At 42.0% G+C, this 27176-nt stretch overlaps 1 protein-coding gene across 1 annotated transcript in view; it reads left to right on the forward strand.

Annotated features, from left to right (window-relative positions):
- Positions 1-18029: 18029 nt before the first annotated feature.
- The window catches only part of SLC15A3 (solute carrier family 15 member 3), a 29085-nt gene continuing 19938 nt past the window's right edge, over positions 18030-27176 (forward strand). Inside the window, exons 1-3 of the mRNA XM_060261893.1 lie at positions 18030-18633; positions 22188-22486; positions 24369-24528. Of these exons, the coding sequence (XP_060117876.1) occupies positions 18070-18633; positions 22188-22486; positions 24369-24528 (1023 nt within the window). The 5' untranslated portion in view covers positions 18030-18069. The remainder of the gene's footprint in view (positions 18634-22187; positions 22487-24368; positions 24529-27176) is intronic.

Consider the following 27176-nt stretch of genomic DNA (forward strand, 5'->3'; position numbering starts at 1 on the left):
TTTGTTATTTTCACCTCCCAGTACCCTTTCCCTGTAGTAATAAATATGTTTTTTGCTTTCTTGTTAAATGCCTCTCAATGATTATTTGATCCAGCGATCCATCGAACTGTTTGAGATATAGCGATTGATTTTTCAAACAGAATTCCCTACAATTCCAGACTGCAGTAGAATACCAAGGGCTGTGAAGTGTTCTACATGCACACTAGACCCCTCCTTCCTACTTTATCCTCCTGAGCATCCCAAGAAGCCCCTCCTGAAAGTCAGGGTGGGGGGACCCTAGAGTAGTATTGAGCATGGCACAAGGAACTGCAGTCTGAAACAATAATCAGTTCCCTGTCTGTGGGAACATCAAGTTCACAAAGAGGTAGGGTTCTGTGAGTTGGAAAACAGCTGGAATTTGGGGGGCAGAACCTGGAGAGGGTAGGGTTTGGGGAGGGACCTCAGCAGGGCTTAAAGGCACAAAGTGTTCTTTCAAAAGAGCCCCGTGGCACAGAGTGTTAAAGCTGCAGTACTGCAGTCCTAAGCTCTGCTCACGACCTGAGTTCGATCCCCGGCAGAAGCTGGGTTTTCAGGTAGCCAGCTCAAGGTTGACTCAGCCTTCCATCCTTCCGAAGTCGGTAAAATGAGTACCCAGCTTACTGGGAGGGAAATGTAGATGACTGGGGAAGGCAATGGCAAACTACCCCATAAAAAGCCTGCTGTGAAAATGTTGTGAAAGCAACGTCACCCCAGAGTCGGAAACGACTGGTACTTGCACAGGGAACCTTTCCTTTCCTTTCCTTTCCTTTCCTTTCCTTTCCTTTCCTTTCCTTTCCTTTCCTTTCCTTTCCTTTCCTTTCCTTTCCTTTCCTTTCCTTTCCTTCAAAAGTAGCCATTTCCCCCCCAGGAGAACTGATCCCTATTGTCTGGAGTTGGAGACCAGTTGTAATTCCAGGATATTTCCAGTAACCACCTGCAGGCTGGCGACCATCCCTGGGCCGAGAGAGGCCAGGCTCCAAAGCACCAGGGTGCGAGCCTTTTCAGTTGCGGCACCTGCACTGTGGAACCAGCTCCCGGAGGAGGTGCGGGCCCTGCGGAACCTCGACCAGTTCCGCAGGGCCTGCAAGACTGCCCTTTTTAGATACGCCTATAATGATACGGACTGCTGAGTTGCAATGAACGAAGAACCGCCATCTTTAACACCATTTAAACTGGCAGAATCAGCGCTAGAACAGCTATTACTGCCAGATATATATATAATGTAATTGTAAATTAAGTATTTTAACTGAATTAACGGGTTTTTATGTGTGTAATTTTAATTGCTAATCTAATGTTTTACTATTTATGTTAATATATTACTTACTGTTAGCCGCCCTGAGCCGCTTTGCGGGGAGGGCGGGGTAGAAATAAAATTTATTATTATTATTATTATTATTATTATTATTATTATTATTATTAGGACCGGCTTCTTTAGATCCCAGCTGGGGTTTGTTGGATGGAATAGAATACCTAAAATGGCCACAAGCAACTCAAGGGCTGTTCTGATACTCTTGCTAATTTGTGTTAGCTCAAACAACTCAGAGATAAGAGGATCTAGTCCAAAACAACTATTGCAGTGTAAAATCCTCACACTATTCCCTCTTGCAGTTCTGCGTTCTTTGTTTCTGATCAAGCACTACAGGACTAATACAAGCAGAAGTTGCCATTTGAAACATGGACATTTTGTTTCCTACATGAGCTGTATTGAACAATCTGAGAATTATCCCTGGGATCCCTGAGATGTTTCATGGAGCATTGTGCCCCAAAGCCATCTCTTTACATTGCAAGAGAAGGAATCAGGCACTCTGCTTCAGCACCTTTTAAGGCCCAACAAGTATTAGGTTTTCACCTTTTTCCTGCCAGAGTTTCTATGCCTTGAACCGTTACATAAGAAATATATAGCTGGTCACACTTTCTCCACCACTACATCTATGGACTGGGGGGGGGAAAGTCGTAAGTAGTGAATTTCTCTTACCATATAGCTGTTAAGACACAGGAGCCTACACAGAAAATACTGACATGACATTCCTACATATGCATAATGCCATAGAGTGGCTTGAACCCCATTGCTCGTATTGATGTGTCCAGATGATTTATTTTGGAAATACCTTACATGTAAATTAGTCTACTGCAACAGTGGGATATACATTATATTAAAAAGGATGGGGGGTTAATGACTTCCATATACAACAGCTTACTTCACAATAAAGGTACAAAAATATGGTTGCCAACTGTGGGTTGTGAAATTCCTGGGGATTTGGGAGTGGAGCCTGGGGAAGAGGGCTGGGAAGCAGATAGACCTTAGCAGGGTATAATGCCATAGAGTCCACTCTACAAAACAGCCATTTTCTCCAGAGGAACTGATGTCTGTCATCTGGAGATCAGTTGTAATTTTGGGAGATCTCCAAGCTCCATGTGGATATTGGTAACCCTATGATGGGGATCTATGATGATGACTGTGGCCGGATCTGCCTGTCCCGCATTGGTCTTGTCAGCCACCAGCGAGCCTGCAGCAGACGTGGACTACTGCACCCTTCTTAAATCTTCGTTCGCGAAGTCAAGCCGAGAGAGATGATGGGGAGAATTTTAGCATGTGCAACTTCTCCCATCATCACAGCACTATAACAGGTGAAGTGTCCACTAAATCTTCTGGACCATGAAGTTGATGAAGGACAGTAGTTCCGCTGTGTATAAAATCTTAATGAGGGAACATGGAGCATCCTGATATACAGCTCTCCTTTTGTTTCTGCTTCTTCAGAGTCCTGCTCGTGGTGTCTTACAAGTAAAAATGTTACATGCCATTAAAACTTGTAATTAAAAACAAGCTGTTGGACATAAAGAGCATAGTGCACTTTAATTATTGTTTCTGATTTGTCAATTTTATTGTATTCTTTTAAGTTTTGATCTGTGGGTTCTTATTGTTTTTTTAATATTATGTTGTGATCCGCCCTGTTTACGGGATAGGGCAGAATATAAGCCTACAAAATAAATAAAACTATCCATAAAACAGACCTCAGACCAGAACAGACTATTTAAAAACCTAGAGAGATAACTACTAATTAAAGGTGTTTTTACGTGTTCTTACCTGGTGCCTAAAAGAGCATATTGCAAAAAACATAAAGACCAACAATAAAAATTTCTTCAAATATATTAGAAGCAGGAAACCAGCCAGGGAGGCAGTGGGACCCTTGGATGACCAAGGGGTCAAAGGATTACTGAAGGAGGATAGGGAAATGGCTGAGAAGCTGAATATATTTTTGCCTCCGTCTTCACTGAGGAAGATGAGAAGTGTTTGCCTGTTCCAGAACCACTTATTTTGGGAGGGGTGTTGAAAGACCAGAGTCAGATTGAGGTGAAAAGAGAGGAGGTCCTAAAACTGATAGACGAATTAAAAACTAATAAGTCACCAAGTCCGGATGGCATACATCCAAGAGTTCTGAAAGAACTCAAAGGTAAACTTGTGGATCTTCTGACAAAAATATGTAATCTTTCATTGAAATCTGTCACCGTTCCTGAGGAATGGAAGGTAGCAAATGTCACCCCCATCTTTAAAAAGGGTTCCAGAGGAGATCCGGGAAATTACAGGCCAGTCAGTCTGACTTCAATACCGGGAAAGTTGGTAGAAACCATTATCAAGGACAGAATGAGTAGGCACATTGATGAACACAAGTTATTGAGGAAGACTCAGCATGAGTTCTGTAAGGGAAGATCTTGCCTCACTAACCTGTTACATTTCTTTGAGGGGGTGAACAAACATGTGGACAAAGGAGACCCGATAGATATTGTTTACCTTGACTTCCAGAAAGCTTTTGATAAAGTTCCTCATCAAAGGCTCCTTAGTAAGCTTGAGAGTCATGGAGTAAAAGCACAGGTCCTCTTGTGGATCAAAAACTGGCTAATTAACAGGAAGCAGAGAGTGAGTATAAATGGGCAGACTTTGCAGTGGAGGACGGTAAGCAGTGGGGTGCCGCAGGGCTCAGTACTGGGTCCCATGCTCTTTAACTTGTTCATTAATGATTTGGAGTTGAGAGTAGGCAGTGAAGTGGCCAAGTTTGCTGATGACACTAAATTGTTCAGGGTGGTGAGAATCAGAAAGGATTGTGAGGCACTCCAAAGGGATCTGTTGAGGCTGGGTGAGTGGGCGTCAATGCGGCGGATGAGGTTCAATGTGGCCAAGTGTGAAGTAATGCACATTGGGGCCAAGAATCCCAGCTACAAATACAAGGTTATGGGGTGTGACCAAGAGAGAGATCTTGAGGTCATGGTAGATAACTCACTGAAAATGTCAAGACAGTGTGCGATTGCAATAAAAAAGGCCAACGCCAAGCTGGGAATTATTAGGAAGGGAATTGAAAACAATTCAGCCAGTATCATAATGCCCCCATATAAATCGATGGTGAGGTCTCATTTGGAATACTGTGTGCAATTCTGGTCACCGCACCTCAAAAAGGATATTATAGCACTGGAAAAAGTGCAGAAAAGGACAACTAGAATGATTAAAGGTTTGGAACACTTTCCCTATGAAGAAAGGTTAAAACGCTTGGGGCTCTTTAGCTTGGAGAAATGTCGACTGCGAGGTGACATGATAGAGGTTTACAAAATTATGCATGGGATGGAGAAAGTAGAGAAAGAAGTACTTTTCTCCCTTTCTCACAATACAAGAACTCATGGGCATTCAATGAAATTGCTGAGCAGTCGGGTTAGAACGGATAAAAGGAGGTACTTCTTCACCCAAAGGGTGATTAACATGTGGAATTCACTGCCACAGGAGGTGGTAGCAGCTACAAGCATAGCCAGCTTCAAGAGGGGGTTAGATAAAAATATGGAGCAGAGGTCCATCAGTGGCTATTAGCCACAGTGTGTATGTGTTTATATATATATGTGTGTGTGTGTGTCTGTCTATGTATGTGTATGTATGTATATATATGTGTGTGTGTGTGTGTGTATGTATGTGTATGTATGTATATATGTGTGTGTGTATGTGTGTATATATATATATATATATATATATATATATATATAATTTTTGGCCACTGTGTGACACAGAGTGTTGGACTGGATGGGCCATTGGCCTGATCCAACATGGCTTCTCTTATGTTCTTAAGACGACAAAGTAGGCACCAGGGAAAGCTTCAAGGAGGAGGGTGTTTCAAAGAAAAGGTGCCATCAAAGAAAATGCCCTTTCTGGTTACTACCTCCCTCACCTCTGACGGTGGAAGCGCACAGAACAGAGCTTGAGAAACAGATCTTAACTGATGGGCTGGATAGTACAGAATTAATAAGAGCTTATGAGGCAGTCTGAATGGGCTCCTGGTTCTCTGTTTTAGTTACCTGTTTTTAATTATGTGTTTTAATTATTTTAACAGATGTCATCCACCTTACTGCTCAGGCCTGTTGTATGTCTTGCATGGAATGTGTGTCTAGATTATAGCCGCAGGACATTAGCACCTTCTTCGAGAGGGAAAACGTTCACTTCAAGGCCAGTAACTCCCACCTTAGAATGCCATTATCTGTAGCCATGCCCTGAGAGGATTGTTGATGTAACATTTAACCTTTGTAGTATGCAATGCCTGCCTTTGTAGTTTGAAATGCCTGACCGCTCTAAATTGGGCATGCTGTTACCTGTCAGTAACTGCCTATATAATCTTTGTCCTGTTCAAACTGGGACATTTCCTTCACTGACCCAGTGCCTGAAGTATACCATGCTACCTTCTATTAAAATGCTTATTTGAAAATACAAAGAGCCTCTTTATTGAAGGACTTGGGGACTTGACAAAGCCTATATTAAGTTTCTCCTCAACCTGCAGAAGCTGCACAATATGTGTGAAAGAGCTGCATGTGGCCGCTGAGCTGCAGTTTGGCCACCCCTGACATAGGGCCTTGAAGATTAATACCATAACCTTGAACTCAGTCCAGTACTCAACTGGGAACTGATACATCTGGCACAACACTGGCTGAATGTGCACCCGTGGGTGTGTGGCGACTGCTTAGATGGTCTACGCAGAATAGTGGAGCTCCCGTTGCCCTGAACCCTACCTGCCAAAAATTGCCTTCTTGACCGCTCAGATCATGTCCCAGATGGTACAAAAAGTTGGAACAAGAGTTCGACTGGACTCACCAAAAAAATCAACACTAAAAGTCTATCTTACCTCAGAAAATGCGCCGAAAAAAGCTACGCAACAAGCAGGCCCTCGGCAAAACATGGCCGCCGAAGCAGATGAAATGGAATTCAATCCATCCTCACCATCTAAACCAGGCATGTCAGATGTTCTTACCTCCTTTAAAAATGAACTGTTGACTGAAATTGCGCAGATTCACCAAATGTTAAAGCCCATGTCAGAGCTGCTTACCTCGATTCAGGCATTCCTCCAAAAGGTGTCTGAGACAGTGGACTCAGCCCTTAAAAACAGCATCACAAATCAAGAAAATATACAAGCTCTCCAAGGGCATGAAGACTGGGCCACTGAAATTCTAGCATACGGTATATTTTATAATCATTGTTAAGTAATGAAATTGGTCTGTAATTTTTTACATTCGTGGCGTCTCTATCTTCTTTCGGTATCAACGAAATTACTGCTTCTTTCCAAGTATTTGGTATTTTCCCATCTTTCTTATAGTATTCATCAACTTCTGAAGTTTTGGTAGTAGAGCCTCCTAAGCAAAACACCTGAAGCAGCATTCGAATAATTTTAGCAAAGAAGAGCAAGCAGGATTTCTTCCCAGGAGGCAAATAAGAGATAACATCAGAACGGTGATAGACATTATTGAATATTATGAGAAACATCCTGAAAAAGAAGTAGCACTATTTTTTGCGGATGCAGAGAAAGCATTTGATAATGTGCATTGGGACTTTATGTTTGCAGTGATGGAGAGATTGCAATTGGATGAAGATTTTATAAGAATGGTGAAGACGATTTATACTGAACAACAAGCAAGACCCTGCATAAAGGCAGATTTGACAGAAAAAATGATAATCAGTAAAGGAACGAGGCAAGGTTGCCCTCTATCTCCATTGATATTTATAATGACTTTAGAGGTATTGCTTATGCAAATCCAAAAAGACAAGGAAATAGAAGGACTGAAATTGAAAGGTTTTTCCTATAAATACAGAGCGTTTGCTGATGATGTAATGTTTATAAATGAAAATCCAACTCAAGTTACACCATTGCTGCTTCGTAAGATACAAGAATATGGTGAGTTGGCAGGCTTCTATATAAATAAAGAAAAGTCAAAAATTTTGTGTAAAAACATGTCAAAGAATAAACAGGAAGAACTACAAAGCTTAACAGAATGTGAAGGGACTTCTAAAGTAAAGTACCTAGGTGTAGAAATAACAAAAAACACTGACTTATATAAAAACAATTATGAGAAGCTTTGGCGGAAAATTGATGGAGATTTATTAAAATGGAATAAGTTGAACTTGTCTATACTGGGCAGAATTTTGGCAATTAAAATGAATGTGTTACCAAGAATTATGTTCTTGTTTCAAACAATTCCAAAAGTGAAAGATGACAAACAATTTAATAAATGGCAAAGGAAATGTTCAGAATTTATATGGGCTGGCAAGAAACCAAGAATTAAAATGAAAATTTTGACCGACGCAAAAGAGAGGGGAGGCTTCCAATTGCTGGATCTAAAATTATACCATGATGCAATTTGCTTGGTGTGGATCAAGGAATGGATAACGCTATTAAACAGAAAATTATTGACATTAGAAGGCCATGGAAATGTTTTCGGCTGGCATGCATATTTGCGTTATGGGAAAAGTAAGATGGATGGCTTTTTCTTACATCATTATATAAGAAGTAATTTGTTAAAAACCTGGTCGAAATACAAAAGATATGGGGATGAGAGGAAACTGCTTTGGATTGTGCCAACAGAAGTAATAAAGTTATATTCAGATATTAATGAAGAGAAATGGTTATCATATAAACAATTGTTAAAAATACATGGCGGTAAGGTGGAATTAAAATCGGCGGAAGAATTGGAATATAAGTATAATTGGTTTCAATTGCAACAAATTAAAAGTTTGCTTGAGCAAGATATTAGAAATGATGGAGTAAGACAAGAACAAACAGAACTGGAGAGAATGCTGTTTGGCGATAATGAAAAATTGATTTCAAGAATTTATAAACTATTATTGAAATGGTCTACAAAAAATGAAGTGGTCAAATCTCAAATGATAAAATGGGCGATAAATATAAATAAAGAAATACAGATGGAACAATGGGAGTACTTATGGAAGAACTCTATGAAGATATCGACATATAACAATATTAAAGAAAACTGTTTTAAAATGCTTTATAGGTAGTACATGACTCCTAATAAACTGTCGAAAATGAACAATCAGGTGTCTGATAGATGTTGGAAATGTAAAAAACATGAAGGATCTTTTCACCACGTGTGATGGACCTGTGAAATGGCAAAACAATTTTGGCAAATGATTCAGCAAGAGATTTCAAAGATTCTGGGTTACAACATAAAGGCACCAGAAATCTTTTTGTTGTGATTACAAATGGAAAATTTTCCAAAACAAGATAGAATGCTACTTGGGTACATGCTTTCAGCTGCACGGACATTATATGCGCAGATGTGGAAGCAAGACAAAACACCAGGAAAGTGAGACTGGATTATGAAAATTATGCATTGGAGTGAAATGGACAAGCTTACAAGAAGCATAAAAGAATATGATAAGGAAAAGTTTAAAAATGAGTGGGGAAAATTTCAGAAGTATGTTGAAAAACAATGGAAGGTGAAAGGACATTTGGTGATTTTTGATAATAGTTAAATGCTAGGGGAGATGTAAATGGACTATAGTTAAAAATGTGACTGAGATTATACCCTTTCTTTTTTTTCAACCTATTTTGATAAGGACTATAGTTGAAGTGAGACTATGGGAATATATATTTCTTCAATTTTATTTTCATGACAAGGATTGAGGACTAAAGGATTGTAACAAAGATGGATAATAATCATAGCAAATGGTTTTTTCCTTATCTTTATTTTACTATAGTTATAAGTTTTTTTATGAAGATTCTTAAAATGTTAAAACTGCCTTTTATTTCTTGTTAGTATTTCAAGTAAAATGCACCGGTGGAGGTCACGAAAAGGGAGAGAGGGAGGTGGAAAATGTGATGCAATGTATTGGTACTAAATTTGTAATAACAGTTGAATAATAATATAATATGTTGCAGAATAATAAAAATTGTTTTACACAAAAAAGACTGGGCCACTGAAAAAATTCTACTGCTGGAGCAAAAAATTAATGAAAAAGCTATCAAATTTCTTCGAATCTGCGGAAGGCAACACCAACCTCAGATCATTTATCTCATCTTGGCTGGCCACAACTCTGAAACTAAATGATGACGTCGCGCCATTAATTCTGAAAGCATTCCGGATTGGCCCGGTGCAGCAAGCAACAAGAAGAGGCCCGTGTGACATCATGGCCAAATTCACAGACTATCGCACATGCCACACTATATTGCAAGAAGCCAGAATAAAAAATGGACTAACGTATAACTCCTCAAAGCTACTGGCATTCCCAGACCTGCCCCCAGGTTAAACTGTTTATCTTTAGCGTTACTAAGGTAGTTTTCGAAGTGAGTCTTTTATATTTAGGTCATGTGTCAACTGTACCACACAGTACAGCACAAAGCACAATCCTTTTGACTTCTTTTGCTTTCAAAAAAATCCTTTGTACATTATTCTTTTAATCGTAAAAGCCAAAAACATCAATCTGAACTTATACCTCAACTTAGTGAGCCACCACTTCATTTGAAATTCAAGGAGCCAAACCCTTTCAGGCAAACCATCTCACCTCTCATAAACCAGATGGCTGACACTTTATACCTCATCACAGCTAACTGTAGGGGTCTCAACAATCCTACTAAACAGAAGCGCTTTGAGGCAGCAATTTCAAAATTACACCCTGACATAATTTGCCTTCAGGAGACCCACCTAAAATCACCCATGCACACTATTTTTAAATCCAAAAGGTTTGCCCACCAGTTCCAAGCTTGTGGCACATCTAAGGCAAGAGGAGTAGCTGTCATAATCTCCAACAATTATTCTTTCTCACTCCTGGATGCCTACTATGATCCAAGGGGCCAGTATATATTCATTAAAGGAACAATAAGAGGCTACAATAATGTCAATTTATGCCCCAAACAACCAACAGATACATTCTTGGAAGAGGTTTTTATCTACCTAACAACTTTTGCAAAATCTAGCATCCTAATTGGTGCTGATTTGAATTACATGATTGACCAAACTGGGTTTAGGGAAGGACGATCCAGGTTGGGACATAATTTGATCCTATCCCATTTGATTGACAAATATGCAACCAGTAGAACGGCCTCTCTTTATGCAGCCTTTATCAACCTAAAATCTGCTTTTGACTCCATTCCCAGAGGGAAACTATGGGAGAAGTTAAGTGCCACCTCAATTGACAGGAGACTTTTATTCCTGATCCAGGCATTATATACCAACTTTAGATAGATCGAACCCAAAGGCAACCAAACATAGAAAGGAAACCTCCACGCCACATACAAAACTTTATTTTCTTTTGGAAAAAATTAACCTTTTTGACATCTGGAGATCCTGTAATCCCTTTGTAAGAGGTTACTCGTACTTTTCACCCCGCTTTCAGCTACATACTAGGATAGACTTCCTTTTAGGCTCACCTGATTTAACAACCAAAATATTGACGTCCGAAATAGGCTCTAAAATATATTCTGATCATGCTTGGGTCAGTTCAAGAAATTCACTGGTCTAATACTATTAAAACATCTAGGCAATGGACCCTGAACACAGTGCTCCTATCTCACGACTTAATTAAAAATGAAATTGAAAAAGCCATATTGCATTACCTCCATGACAATGACAAGGATGACATCTCGAATGCCACACTCTTGGATGCAATGAAGCCCGTGGTACAAGGCCATTTTATTTCAACAGCGTCCCATTTTAATAAGCAGTGTAACCTCTTAAAAGCTCAAATACTGTCCAAAATAAAGGACCTAGAAGCTCTCCACAAACAGAAGTGTTGCCAAAAAGTTTTACAACAAACTTAATACACAACACAAGGCCTTGGAAGCCCTTGAATTGGCTGAAATCAGGAAGGACTCTTACAAATCGCAATTTAAGCATTTAATTCAAAATCCACACTCCATTCACACTTTAGCCCAAATAGTTAATCGTAAGGCACCTCTTAAATCCATTAAATTAATTCTAGATAATCATCGCAATCATTTTACTAATAACTCACAAATCCTTAATCAATTTTTAAAATTCTATAATTCATTATACAAATCAAATCAACCCAACAGTGATTCAATTAATTCATTCATACAATCAATTAAAAACCTCCCCAGTCTTAATACCTCTCATAGAAATCAACTTGATGCGCCCATTTCTGAGCAAGACATAATGCCATCAAACGGTTAAAAATGGCAAATCTCCAGGATCTGATGGTCTGCCTAGCGAATTTTACAAGGCTTTTCCCCATATCTTTTCCAAATACCTTATGAGGGCTTGCAATGACATTCTTAACAAATGTACACTCCCAAACTCCTGGGCAGAGTCAACAATAGTCATCCCCAAACCTGGTCGTGAGCCAGCAGATGTAAAGGTCTACAGGCCAATAAGCCTTCTGAATGTAGACGTCAAGATACTCTCCTCCATCCTCACACACAGACTAAATTTCTTTATATCCAGTTATATCCATAAAGACCAGGCAGGGTTCATCCCAGCAAGAAACATCACAGACAACATCCGCAAAACCCTAAATATAATCAATCATTGTTGCACGCAAAAAGTTGAATCAGCCCTCTTATCGCTAGACCTGGAAAAGGCCTTTGACTCTATTGAAATTTGCTATTTAATTCACCTTGTAACAGCAATGGGCTTTGTCGGAAAATTTATCACAGCAATAAAATCAATCTATGATTCCCCCAGAGTTAAACTCCAAGTAAATGGCATTTTCTCAGAAAACTTCTACTCTACCAGAGGCACCCATTGGGGTGCCCTCTCTCTCCCCTCTTATTTAATATTGCTATAGAACCATTGGCCTTACTACTGCGTTCGCACCCCAATATTACTGGAGTCACCATCTCAAATTCAAACTTTAAAATGTCTATGTTCTCAGATGATGTAGTCCTTTATCTCACTAATTCTTTGGAGTCATTGAAACATATTAAACCACATAAACAGCTTTAGCCAAATATCAAGGCTTCACTTAAATGACGCAAAATCAGAACTGTATCCGGTATTTCTTCACCATCCAACGCAACAGGCAATCAGATCACAATTTAATTATAAATGGATCACAAAAACTTGGAGATACCTAGGTTCCTCTTCACTTGGAAGATCTATGCTCAGTTAATTTAACTCCCACGATGTCAGCAGTAAACACAGAACTAAAGTCATGGAGTAAATTTCATCTATCATAGCAGGAAAAACTAGACCTTATCCGTTCATTTATACTCCCTAAGTTTTTGTTTTTATTTAGAGCTTTACCTTTAGAGGTTCCAAGAAAAGAACTCACACAATGCCATAAGGTACTTTTAAAATTCTTTTGGAATGCCAAACATCCAAGAATTAGCTACTGGGCACTGTGCAAAGTTCCACAAGATGGAGGTTATGGCTTCCCCGATCTGACGCTATATCATGACGCAACCCACTTAGCCTCACTTGTAAAAATTCTAAACTTAAACCCTCTCCCAGACTGGGCAATAATTGAAGGGTCTGTTGTAAAGCAGCCTCTTCAGAACACTATTTGGAACACAGCAAAATTGAGACCAAAATCAACTTTGTTGAACCCGTTCTTAACTAGCACTTTAAAGATATGGGATAGATATAGAAAAAAGATTGCACTGGACACATCTCCCCTATCCACATTCCTTGATCCACATTGGTTTATGCCAGCTTATTATAATACAAATTTCAAACCATGGCACAACAGTAATCTTGCCCATCTCATTGACATCTCCAAACAAGGGAGAATATGTGACAAACAAACTTTGGGGGGGAAAAAGGCAAATTCAAAATACCGTGGTACCAATACCTACAACTAAGTCACCTACTCTCATCCCATTCCTTTGCAAAGAGACTGTCCCTCCCTCTGACCCCATTTGAATCCTATCTGAAAACTCCACATCTAGGGAAACGGAATATAATATCAATTTTACATAAATGCCTCCTACAAGAAGTTGACACAGGTGAACCCAACTACATTAAGCGCTGGTCCAGAGATCTAAAAATCAATATACCCCTTCATCACTGACAAAGCCTCTGAGGCTCTAAGCTTTTTAAGTCTTCAAACTTGAAAATAAGAACTCAACTCTATAAAACCCTTGCAAGGTGGTTCCCCGGAGAGCACTTCGGTCAGGGTCACAAAACCTGCTCTCAATCCCTGGCCTTAAAAGGCCAGGCTCATGACAACTAAATCCAGGGCCTTTACTGTTGCAGCCCCAATCTGGTGGAATGAGCTCCCTGAGGAGGTTAGGGCCCCTGTGAGAGCTTGTACAGTTCTACAGGGTCTGTAAGACAGCGCTCTTCCACCGGGCATTTGTAAATTAAGATCACAGGATACAACAGACTTTGAAACAACTGGACCACCTTGAACATGAACCTGTGATCGGTCTTTCTATAGAACACCCAGCTGGAACAACAGAATAGGAAAATTCAAAGATTTTTATAGCACTTGAAGTGGTTTGATTTTTATGTTTTTATATTTTAATGTGATTTTATGTTCCATGTATTTACATGAGCGTGTAAGCCGCCCTGAGCCTGCTTTCATTGGGAGGGTGGGATATAAATTGAATAAAATAAATAAATAAATAAAATGCTGCATACCAGAGGGTAATATGGAGAATCCCTCTCCCCAAGCTCCACCCTCCGTTCCCAACCGTGGAGAAAGGAGACTAGCCATTGCAGGATTGTCTCCCATATCCCTGTATTGGTGAGGCAGTGGCTCATAAGATTGAAAGTAACTGTGCCCAAAGCTGCCATTAAGTCAAGCAACAACAGAAGGCTGTGTGGCCATTGTCTTGGCATTGTGAGACCTGACGTTTTGCCAGCAACTATCAGGACATCGGGACCACACAATGTAGCATCCAGACAAGAATAAAAGAACATGAAAGACACTGCAGACTTGGCCAATCTGAAAAATCAGCAGTGGCCAAACATAGCCTAACTCAAACAGGACACAGTATCTTATTCCAAGACACTGTAATGCTGGACAACACATCCAATTACCATGTTAGATTACACAGAGAAGCCATTGAAATCCATAAACATAAACACAATTTCAACAGGAAGGAAGGAATTTTAAAAATGAATAGGGCATGGCTTCCAGTCCTGAAAAACACAAAATGCTCTACAGCTTACAACAGCACTACAGATAAGATTAGAATTTCAGTAGCCAATCCAGATACAAAAGAACCCCTTCAGGTAAGCTCCTCCATTAGCATATCACAGCCCAGGAAGCTCCCACAACATAATGACTCAGCCCTACCCCACCTGCCTGAGTAGATATAAATTACATGCCTACCAACTTCTTCTCAATTTGACCCAGAGATAACGCCAGTTTCCTAGGTTACACCTCTGAGGAAGCCAGTCACAGTTGCTGGCGAAACGTCAGGTCTCACAATGCCAAAACCATGGCCACACAGCCTAGAAAATCTACAACGACCAATGGACTCCGGCCGTGAAAGCCTTTGACAACATATAACAGAAGTGCTGACACACCTCCAGAGGTCATCCATGAGGGTAGAAATTTTTTATCCCTCTGGCTCAATTGGCAGTTACTTTGTGGGGGGAGGAGGGGAAGAGTTCACCTACCCTACCCTGAAAGTGATACAGGTGCCATGTGGGAGCAGTGCAATAAAATGTTGCTTCAGTGGTATACGGTATAACTGGTGAGGAATCTGTTTGAAGGATGAAAGGATAACCCTCAGACTGGAAGCCTGGGGCCACAGTGCCTTCAGGGACCTGGGACAGGAACCCCTTGAGGAGTGGCACTATCCTTGACCCATAGACCTCATGGCTAGGGGGACTGGATGTGGCACACCTCCCTTGAGCACTAAAAGGCTTGGCAAGGAAGTTCATGAGCTGTACCCATGTGAAGGCCCAGGGCTCCAAGCTAGGGTGGCCTTGCCCATAAGATCAGGGATGCAGAAAACAGGTCTAATTTTTCTTCTGCATCCCACCAGTTCCCACACTGCAGTTAGCTCTGGATTGGGTTTAGATCTGTGTGCACTGCAGATCCCTCTTGAGCAATGAAAATAAAGTTGGCCCTTTGATTATCCCAGTTTATGCTGTCAGCTCTTCTTATTCTTCATCTGCAGAAAAGGCCCTGAGTCATAAATGGGTTTGCTTTTAGCACAAATGTAATATTATCTTAGCAAATGTAACTATTAAAAACCCGCAAATTTTTAACAATGTGTGTGTAGGGAAGATTTTAATATCAGAGAACAGCCTGACACATCTCCTTTTTATATTATGCAGCAGTTTAGACCAGAAATTCTTGAAACACAGGGCTTTTTTGAGCAGGAATGCACAGGAACGCTGTTCCAGCTGGCGTGGTGTAGGGGATGTGGCCTGATATGCAAATGAGTTCCTGCTGAGCTTTTTCTACCAAAAAAGCCCTGTGCAAAACACTGGCCCGGGGGTGTGGCCTAATATGCAAATAAGTTCCTGCTGATTTTTTTTCCTACCAAAAAGCCCTGTAAAAACAATGGTGATATCAGGGGGCATGGCCTAATATGCAAATGAGTTCCTGCTGCATTTTTATGCAAAAAAGTCCTGTTGAAACATAACTTCTCTACACACCTGTCTCCATCACCCCCACTCTCATTTTTGTATTTAATTGAACTAGCAAGCAAAACAGTGGCCTTTCCCCTCCCAATGGGGACTTTACACCCATCTTGACTACCTGTTTCCACAGGACAATGGAGAACAGCTCTTTATTGACTTGCAAGCTACTGGTTTCCCTATAAGGCTCCTCCTCCAGTAATAATACCTGCAGTAGTGCCATCTGGTTTTATTTCTTAGGAGTTGTTTGTTTCCAATTCAGGCTGAAGATAAAAGCGACCTTATCCTAATGTGTAGGTGTGGTAAAATGGAATGCATTGTTTTCTTGATTTAAAAAGGGAAAGGTAGTCAGTCCCCTGTGCAAACACCAGTCGTTTCCAATTCTGGGGTGACGTCGCATTACATTTTCATGGCAGACTTTTTGCGGGGTGGTTTGCCATTGCCTTCTCCAGTCATCTACACTTTACCCCAGCAAGCTGAGTAGTCATTTTACGGACCTCGGAAGGATGAGTCAACCTTGAGCCAGCTACCTGAACCCAGCTTCCACCAGGATCAAACTCAGGTTATGAGCAGAGTTTGGAATGCAGTACTGGAGCTTACCACTCTGCGCCACAGGGCTCGTTGCCTTGATTTAAGAAACCTGATTTCTAAACTTCCCTCTTTGAATGTCCTAATCAGGGAGATTTTACTGACTCATCAGCAGGAAAGATAACAAGGAAAGACTGATAAACAAATACCAAGAGGTCTTTATTTTTAAGACAGACTATTTCTTTTTGATCCCCCCATGAGTTTGTGATGGATGTACATCTGGAGCTAGAGCATGCACCAGATTCTATAGAACAGGGGTGACCGAACTTGCTTAATGTAAGAGCCGCATAGAATAAGCTTCCGATGGGCTGGATCTAGACTGATAGCTTCAGGCACTCCCACCTGAGTCACCCATATCCTGCGCGGGGGGCGCTTTGGCACAGTCAGGCGGTTGATGTGCACCATTCCCTTAACTCGGTTTGAGTTTCTTTTCCCCCCATTCATTTTAGTGGCCATGCGCATATGCGCTCGGTGGCTATTTTTTTACAATTTAAAAAATACCAGAAGCAGCTTGGGGTGGGTTCACACCACCAATCTGCTTCACTTGCACGCTTCCACTCCCAGGAAGATGGATGGCACATGGCAGAAGGATTTGCTACTACTTTTTGAGCTGCCTCAGAGATGCCAGAGGATAGGGTGAGCACAGGAGTGGGACAGGAGTCAGTTGTACATGTTTGAACTTGATTTTTTAATCTGTCTGTGAGCCGTCCCTGTGTTGGCTTAAACTGCCCATCTGGACCCAGCCATGTACTAGGCTGGCTTGGCTTGGAGAAGTGATTTAAAGAGACAAATGCCTTCTTCAAGCCAGCTGAGCCTGATGGTGATGTGAAGAGCCACACAATATGTGTGAAAGATCCACATGTGGCCTCAGAGCCACAGTTTGGCCACCCCTGCTATAGAAAAGGGGAGGGACGGTGGCTCAGTGGTAGAGCATCTGCTTGGGAAGCAGAAGGTCCCAGGTTCAATCCCTGGCATCTCCAAAAAAGGGTCCAGGCAAATAGGTGTGAAAAACTTCAGCTTGAGACCCTGGAGAGCTGCTGCCAGTCTGAGAAGACAATACTGACTTTGATGGACCAAAGGTCTGATTCAGTATAAGGCAGCTTCATATGTTCAATATACCCTCCTTTTCCAAAACATTGAAAAACTTTCTAAAGTTTTAATATCATCACTTCACCATCACAGAACTTGGACTGGCTTATTTGTGGCTAAAATTGGACCAGAAATAAGAATCGAAATATGAACCTTTGGATGTTTGTGCAGGGAGAGATTTAATCTGAACAAGCTTTTGAGAGAAAAAGGAATATGGTGTGGAAGGATTCTCTTACAGGAAGGGGGAAATAGAACTGGGGATATTTTTATTTATTTTTATTGTATGAGAAAGAACAATTTTTTAAGGGAATAGGGAAAGGGGGAGGGAGAAAACATGACGTAAGACTCATGTGAAAGGGGAACGTTCTCTGGCTAATGCAAAATGAAAGTTTCCTTTCAGGGAAATTTAGTGTCATATGATGCGTGTCCTGTGAAGAAATGGGGAAGTACAAGCAACACTGACAGACTTGGAGAAGGCAGGAGAACAAAAGACAGAGGCCAGTGAAGAAAGAGCCTGAGAAAAAAAGGAGAGAGAGAAAGATCTCCTGAGGCAGGGCTTGCATGGCCTCTCCAAGTGCCAGGGAGGAACAGAAGCCCTTGGTAGGCCAGGAGGTGATCCAAGACCAGCCTGCCATGTCCCGTTTTGAGGGCAGAAGGGCTGCCTGTGCAGCAGTGCTCATGGTAGAGATTCTGGAGCGGGCAGCATTTTTTGGCATTGTCTCAAACCTTGTCCTATACCTCAACAGCAGCAACTTTAACTGGGGCGGCCCCCAGGCTTCACGGGCAACTCTGCTATTTCTGGGGGCCTCCTATCTGCTCTCACCCATTGGAGGTTGGCTGGCTGATGCTTACCTGGGCCGTTACTGGACCATCACATTCAGCTTCCTACTTTATCTGCTGACAGCCTGCCTGTTGCCTGCCACGGCCTCACAAGATGGACAGGTCTTACTGTGCGGAGACAGGTCAGTTTATGCGATACAGCCCTCTTGCCAAAGAGGTGGCATTGAGTGCAAGCAACAATTACCAAGTCAGTACTGTGCCCCTATAATGTATGCTGGCCTGCTGCTCCTGGCCTTGAGTATCAGCTCTGTCAAGGCCAACCTCACACCATTTGGTGCTGACCAGGTAAGAGATCTTGGCTCGGATTCTCCCTTTCTTTCTTTAAGAGTGGGCCATTGTGGTGGGTCTTTCTCCAGCTCATTCCTTCTTGCCTCTTCAAAAGTGAATAATCTCAGATGTCTGTACCAAAAAGTTAATTTCCAGCATACTCATCATGCAGGAGTTTTAAAACTCCTGCCAACTCGCCTGCGATCATGGGAATAGATCAAAACATGTGATTCTCTGTTTTTCCCCAAGGTGTTTTTCTAGCCTTTGTGTAGCCTCAGCTGTAAGGTTTTTTTTTTTAAATCATCTTTGATAGTCTCCTGCTTTTAATTCTGTTAAATTTTGGAGAGAGTGGGTTCAGTTCCCCCTGTTCTGATCATGGAAAAGAACTAATGTTTTCAGCCTGCTTTTAGCAGGACAGAAGATTCCTCTCTCTCTTGCTACAAGCAGGCTGAAAATATCCCCAGACTGTGAAAGAGTCAATGCTATTCCTATACTGTGGAGTGTTCCTCCTTGCTCAAAACCTTTGCAGAGTTAACTCACTGTCTTCTGACTGTTTTATATTTCACTGCTGCTGAATTCCTCCACAGTTAACTTGCTAAATGAAGTAGGTTTGCCAGGTCTGTGTTGGGAAATACCTGGAGACTTTGGGGGTGGATCTGGAAGAGGGTGGGGTTTGGGAAGGGGAGGGGCCTCAGCATAGTACAATGCCACAGAGTCCACCCTTTAAAGCAGCCATTTTCTCCAAAGGATCTGATCTCTGCCAGCTGGAGATCAGTTGTAAAAGTGGGAGATCACCAGGCCCCATATGGAGGCTGGCAATCTTAAAAGGCATTCATGCACACTGAGATTCTCATCTGAAACACAATTTTTTTACATCTTTTTCAAACTTATCCCACCTCATTCCCCTTCCACTTCTTCAAAAGTTCCCTAAATGCTTTATTTTTAACTTTTATTTTAAATGTGTGTGGTCTAGTTGCAGTGTACTACATAACTTCCTCCCCCCTGCCCTAGAGACAGCTGTGCCTGTGGATATATGTAAACCAGTGGTTGCAATTCGTTCCGTTTCATTTTGCCTTTTCCTGCCCCATTGCTGCTCTCCATACATTTATTCTGTATTTGTTCTGTATTCATTCACTTAATTAAAACATTTCTATGCCATCTTTCTACCCATATGGGGTCCCCAAAGTGACAAACTTTAAAACATTAAGTGTGTGTGTGTGATATATATATAAACAATTAAATTAAAAACATATCAGCATACAAGGTCTGGAGACCAAGTCCTATGAGGAAAGGTTGTAGGAGCTGGGCATGTTTAGCCTGGAGAGGAGACCGCTGAGAGGTGATATGATCACCATCTTCAAGTACGTGACGGGCTGTCATATAGAGGATGGTGTGGAATTGTTTTCCATCACCCCAGAAGGTAGGATCAGAACCAATGGGTTGAAATTAAATCAAAAGAGTTTCCAGCTCAACATTAGGAAGAACTTCCTGACCGTTAGAACGATTCCTCAGTGGAACAGGCTGTCCCTCCTTGGAGGTTTTTAATCAGAGGCTAGATGGCCATCTGGCAGCAATGAAGATCCTATGAATTTAGGGGGGAGGTGTTTGTGAGTTTCCTGCATTGTGCAGGGGGTTGGATTAGATGACCCTAGAGGTCCTTTCCAACTCTATGATTCTATGAATCTATGATTCTAAGACACATAACACAAGTGGGGGGGGGGCTGATAACAGTTATTGAGGGTATACCAAGCCAAAATGAAAAAGTCTTCCCCCACTGGCAAATGACAAAGGGAGACCACTCACTTGGGAGGGAGTTCCAAAACAAGTAAGTCCACAGATGTTATTAGCCCACAGAAGTTTTTGTTAGCTGCTCTTGTGTGGCCTGTAAGGGTAAAGGCAATGAACTGACTTTGTAAAATGAACCCTTGTGTGGTCACCTACATGTTTTCCATATAAGGATGATTCCCCAAGGTGCTCTTGTTACTGCCATGGATGCAGTGGCAATGGAGAGGATTCTCCACACTATCCCCTTGTGCCTCCAGTTCCCCCTCCCCCCAAAACACACACACACAGCAGGAGTGTCTTTTGATGACTTGTTAAAACAAGTGGTCATAGATATCACTATAGTGTAGTAACACTATAATGGTATATCTGTTATCAATATTTTTGAAAAGAGCCTGTGGGGGAGGGAAGAACAGGCTAGCCCATAGGTACAAGAGGGCTCTCACCAGGCAAAGACCCCTCCCCAATTTGTCCAGCCCACTCAGAAGACTGATAGCAATGTGTCTGCTCTAGTAGACTTTACCAGACTTTCATGCGAAGTAAACTCCATCATGCTAAATCCCCCCTGCCTATCCACCCCAATTCCTGGCTATGGCCTTGATGACAGGTGCAAGAAGAAATGGTGTTGGATGTCACAGGGAGATGCAACTTTCCCTGCCTTCCCATCCACATGGATCCTAAACCTGCTTTGAGCACAATCTTTCTGCAAAGTTTATACCCAAACAAGTTTGGGGAAAATGCAGCAGTGGAAGGGAAAATGTAGAAGGTGGATGATTGCAGGGTGGTATTGTGTGGAAACACCCCCCCACCCCCAGGAAGTGCAGAACGGTTTTGTCCAGATGACCCCTCTTCCCCCAAAAAACCTGTCGTACGTTGAAAAGGAACCCTGAGCAAAACCCCCACGTGGAAGCAACCTGAAAGGCAATTCTAGTTTGGCAAATGGGGATTCACCAGGAACTTGTGGTGAGGGGGCGTTCCCCCGTTTTGGCTTCCTTCTCTCTCCCCTTATCTATCAATATACCCTCACTCCCTTCTCCCCCACCCCTTCTATATTAGTCTTTCCTCGCTCTTTCTTCCCCCTAACCCTCTTCTCTAGCAATCCTCTCACCCCCTCTTTCTCCTCTCATCCCCTGTATCTCAATCTGCCCCCTCTCTTACCTTCCATCCCTTCTCAATGTCCCAACTCTGTTCTCTCATTCCTTCTCAATCTGCTCCCTTTTCTCTCCCCTCTTTCCCTCAATTTATCTCCCCAATACTCCGTCTTCTTTCTTTTTCCCCTTCCAGATCCAGGCTGGGAAACTCCTGGGGATTCGGGGATGAAGCCTGGGAAGGACAGGGGCCTCAGTGGGGTACAATGCCAAACAGTTAACCCTTCAAAGCATCCATTTCCTCCAGGGAAACTGATCTCTGTGTTCTGGAGATTAGCTGTAATTCTGGGAGATATCCCACCTGAAGGCTGGCATTTCTACTGCTCTCTCTTTTTCCCTTAGGAAACCTTAGGAACCACTGCAGCTGCAGGAAGGCCACCCCCCTTCCCCAAAGAAGCTGCACCTGTGGCCTGCTTGTTGGGAGTCACAGTGTGTGTTAGGAGATGCTGCATGACCACAGGGCCCATGATAGCTGCTGAGGCATGGCCCCCTTCTTATAAGTGCTCTACACATGGTCAGAGAACTTTTTGGGAAGATTTAATCCCCTATGTGTGGGGTTTTTTTAAAAAATTTTGAGATTTTTCTGCAAATCTGACTTGTTCATGACTATGGCCTCATTCCCATGCCTTATTTTCCTTGCAGGTGACAGACCTTGGCCGTGATGCCACCCGACGTTTCTTCAACTGGTTCTACTGGAGTATTAACTTTGGTGCTGTGATCTCACTGCTGGTGGTTGCCTTTATCCAGCAGAATGTGGGCTTCCTTATTGGCTATGCCATCCCTGCTGTCTGTGTGTCCTTTGCCTTGTTAGTCTTCCTTCTGGCTGCCCCCCGCTTTGTCACAAAGCCTGCCACTGGCAGTCAAGTCTCCACTATGTTTCAGCTGGCCTTTAAGAGCAGCTGCTGCAGTCATGCTCTTCAGAAGATGACCACTAAAGCCAAGTAAGACACTGGATGACTGTTTCTATTGAGCAGGTTGGCTTCATTGTCACCATATTCCCATGAAGAAATTAGGCAACACTTGCAGACTTCATTTAGATAGTAATGGAGACCATCTTTGTTCACACGCTGAGAACTGAGTGAGAGACCAGAAAATAATCATGGCTGAACCACTTGAGAAGTCAGTCTATAGTCAATTCATAGATTTTCTTTGTATCAAGCATGACAACACAGTGGTTAGCGCATCAGAGTAGGACCCTAAACTGTCATGAAGCTCACTGGATGACTTGAGGCCAATCATTCATTTTTTAGTCTAATATACCTCAGAATCCTGTTGAAAGGATGAAATGGGAGGCCATGTATGCCACATTGGCTGAGGATTTTGGGGAAAAGGTGCAATACAAATATAATAAAAAATAAAGTAGAAAGGATTATGGTCATTTCCTGACAGGGATTATTCTTTACCTAGATTACAATAACATGGGCTCCAATCTACATGCAGATGTCAGAATCCTGAGGTAGTAGAAGCACTATTTTTTTAAAAAAGACTCCTAGCAATTTAAAAACTAACACACTAGAGATAAATATTTTAGTGTACCCTGTTCCCCAAACTACTAAATTTCTGTTTGCAAGAAAATTCTAGAAGAAAGGCATTACCATCTGCAGCCTGCCAGTGATAATAGGCTTAGCCTACTCTACCATTTCATTCAGCTGGAACTGTAGACACAGCTACAGCAACACATTCTGAGATGACTCATTTATTCTGATTTGTTGACATGATCAAGAAGAAATACAATTTAAGTAAGAATACTGAGAAAAGGAACCATAGAAATTATAGTATGGGAAATGCAAATAGTGCCCTCAAATGGGGGGGGGGGGGGAGTAGCTTCCAATTGTACTAGGAAAAACGATGGCCATTTCCACACAGGTGGTCTGTCTTGGGCTCTAATCTGTTGGGTGGCTTCCCACCCCCCCACCCCCCAGTATTATTGTGCAGTGCTCCTGTACAATACCTGAGTTTTTCTTGACTCTTCTGCTTATCTTTCCTACTCCTGCTTTGCTGTGACATGTCAGGAAAAACTGCAGCAAAGCCAAGCTAGTTGGGAAGTCTGGATTTTTCCTGTCCCAACCAATGGCCGTTATCCCTGCCCCAGTCCCCATTGCAGCTATCCCTCTCACATGTTACCAGCGGACTTTAAAAAAAATCCCCAGCAAGTGATATATTGATATAATGGTATATAAGTGTATCCATTAGCAGTTTAAAGGCGGAGGGAACTCAATGGCTCTGGGGACTGGGGCAGCAAAAATGCAGGCCCATTTAGGCCCATTGCCATGCATTAGCAGCTATAGTGATACCAGGACTTCCACAGGAAACTGTTGCTATGTGGAAAATCCAAATGTACTCCTCTTATTCTCCAGCTATATAGGTCACCCTTACAGGAAGGGTTGTGAACCTACAAGTATCTCCTAGGATTTATTATTTTATTTGCTTACAAAATCTGTTTCCCACAAGGGGCACCAATGTTGTCAACAATCTGAAGAAAAAAAGTTTTGTCCCTAATATGTGGAATTGGCAGATGAAACTTTTTATTACATGAAGATTGGTAGCATTGTGTGGCAAATAATGCCCCATTAAGTGTTTGTTAAAGGAACAGGCAATCTTTTTTCAGGCAATTGGAACTCCTAGTATCTGCTGATGTATTCTGTGCCCCGGCTTGGTGGGAACAAGATGGGTATGCTCTCTCCCTTGCTGAATTCCAAAGTATGGAATGTAACCTTAATTGACATATTGATCTGGAAGGGAAATTGCCCTTCCAGAATACACAAGCCCTCATCATATTTTTAAAAACTCTGAAATATTTTTTCTTTCTCCATTTCTCAACAGGGAGAACAATTTTCAGTCAGAAGAAGAGAGTGGCCTGCTCTCAGATCCTAGGCACCAGCCTCAGGAGCCTTCACATGAGAACACCTCCAACTTCCAGGCATTGATGAAAATCTTGCCTGTGCTGCTCACTCTGATCCCATACTGGATGGTCTACTTCCAGGTACAGCATGCAAAGCACCTCTTTATTGTTGTGCTTTGATATTTGAAGCTAGTTATTGTGTACAGCCAAAAAGTGCAGAGAGGAGAGATTGTATTTCTTTCATTTCCACATTTTCCTCCAAACATACATAACTCTTTATAAGAAATCAATAAAAATATTTAAAACGAAGAAATGTATGACCTTTATAAGCACATGATAGCTAGAGGCTAGGGCTGCCAACAACCTGAAGAAGAAAATGTCCTGTAGTTTTAATAGTGGCTTAATGGATGTTATTTACCTCCATGCCATTAAAAATTTCAGCTGTCCATTTCCTCACATTAAGCCTTCAGGTTGTCGGTAGCCCTGTTAGAGATGTTCTTTTTTTCATTCATTTGTTCTATCCTGCTTCTAGTAATCTTCGAGAGAACAGTGACTGAAACATTAAAGCACAGGTTGGAACAAGATAACACAATAAAAGGCAGCCTCCATGGTGGACAGGGTTCCTAGAGGGCAGAACAGAAATATACGATTTTCAGAAAAGGTGAAGGCATTGGGTGGGGTGTGAGGAATATTTTGCTGATTATTTTTTTCACCTCTAGGGAATAAGGAAACCCCAGTCGTCTTTGCATGTTGTTCCTCTTTATTGTTAGGTGTACTCCTAAGATGTTTTAAGTGTGTACATCTTAAAAGCTAATGTGTGAGTGCAACAAATATGTGTTTGCAAACATGTGCATCATACAGAGGTGTTCACTGTATAATATAGGGTTGCCAACCTACAGGTGGTGGCTGGAGATCTCCTGAGATTACAACTGATCTCCAGGTGATTAAGATCAATTCACCTGGAGAAAATGGTTGCTTTTGAAGGTGGACTCTGTGGCATTAAACTTCATTGAAGTCCCTTCCCTCACCAAACCCTGCTCTCCTCAGCACCACCCTTAAAATCTCCAGGTATTTCCCAATCCAGAATTGGCAATCCTACTGTAGACTTATAAATCATATAGAGGGCTGCTGCCAAAAATGGCAGCCTATTCATGTGCTGCCATCACTCTGATGCACAATAAATGATGTGGACGAGAGGCAGGAAAATGCATATTGTGATAATTTTAGCATATAGGTAAGTTGAACTACACATTATGGAAGGCGAAACTCATAAGAACAAAAGAGAGGCCATATTGGATCAGTCCAATGGCCCATCCAGTCCAACACTCTGTGTCACACAGTGTCGTGAGGCCAGCCCACGCACCAGCGAGAGAAGTAAGATTTACACGACAATGAAAACACACACACAGAGACACACACAGGGAGGCGCCTGGATCAGTCTCTAAGGTCCATCAAGTTGCGCAGAAACAGTAACTAGAAGCTTCTCATAATTCAAAAAACCTGCTGCGCAACTGTGATGGCTGGTTTTATTTAAGTCATTACCTCATAACATTCCACTTGCTCCAGCCAATTATCCACCGTATCAGGTCAGCGTGACCACAAATTACACCTGCGCAAATCTCTCAAACCTAGCAGTTTCTCTGGTACCATAAATCAAGTTTGTCTGCAGAACATTCCGTCCACGTATTTTACTCTCTCCATTCTCAAACCTACATTAACACCTTCTCTGCACTTAAACTAAATCCCCACAACACAGTGACCAAAAAAATCAAGTGCCATCAGGAGGTCCATGAGTGGGGCCAGGACACTAGAAGCTCTCCCACTGTGCCCTCCCAAGCACCAAGAATACAGATCATCACTGCCCCAGACAGAGAGTTCCAATGATAAGCTGTGGCTAATAGCCACTGATGGACCTCTGCTCCATATGTTTATCCAATCCCCTCTTAAAGTTGTCTATGCTTGTAGTGGCCACCACCTCCTATGGCAGTGAATTCCATGTGTTAATCACCCTCTGGGTGAAGAAGTACTTCCTTTTATCAGTTCTAACCTGACTGCTTAGCAATTTCATTGAATGTCCACGAGTTCTTGTATTGTGAGAAAGGGAGAAAAGTACTTCTTTCTCTGCATTCTCTGTCCCATGCATAATCTTGTAAACCTCTATCATGTCACCCCTCAGTTGATGTTTCTCCAAGGTAAACCTTTATCATGTCACCCCTCAGTCGACGTTTCTCCAAGCTAAAGAGCCCCAAGCATTTTAACCTTTCTTCATAGGGAAAGTGTTCCAACCCTTTAATCATTCTAGTTGCCCTTTTCTACACTTTTTCCAATGCTATATCTTTTTTGAGGTATGGTGACCAGAATTGTACACAGTATTCCAAATGAGGCTGCACCATCGATATATACAGGGGCATTGTGATACTGCCTGATTTAATTTCAGTTCCCTACCTAATAATTCCCAGCATGGCTTTGGCCTTTTTTATTGCAATTGCACACTGTCTCGACATTTTCAGTGAGTTATCTACCATGACCCCAAGATCTCTCTCTTGGTCAGTCTCCGCCAGTTCATACCCCATTGCCTTGTATTTATAGTTAGGATTTTTGGCCCCAATGTACATTACTTTGCACTTGGCCACATTGAACCTCATTTGCCATGTTGACGCCCACTCACCCAGTCTCAGCAGATCCCTTTGAAGTGCCTCACAATCCTCTCTGGTTCTCACCACCCTGAACAATTTAATGTCATCTGCAAACTTAGCCACTTCACTGCTAATTCCCAACTCCAAATCATT

Source organism: Heteronotia binoei, chromosome 21 (assembly GCF_032191835.1).
Source record: "Heteronotia binoei isolate CCM8104 ecotype False Entrance Well chromosome 21, APGP_CSIRO_Hbin_v1, whole genome shotgun sequence".
Taxonomy (NCBI): domain Eukaryota; kingdom Metazoa; phylum Chordata; class Lepidosauria; order Squamata; family Gekkonidae; genus Heteronotia; species Heteronotia binoei.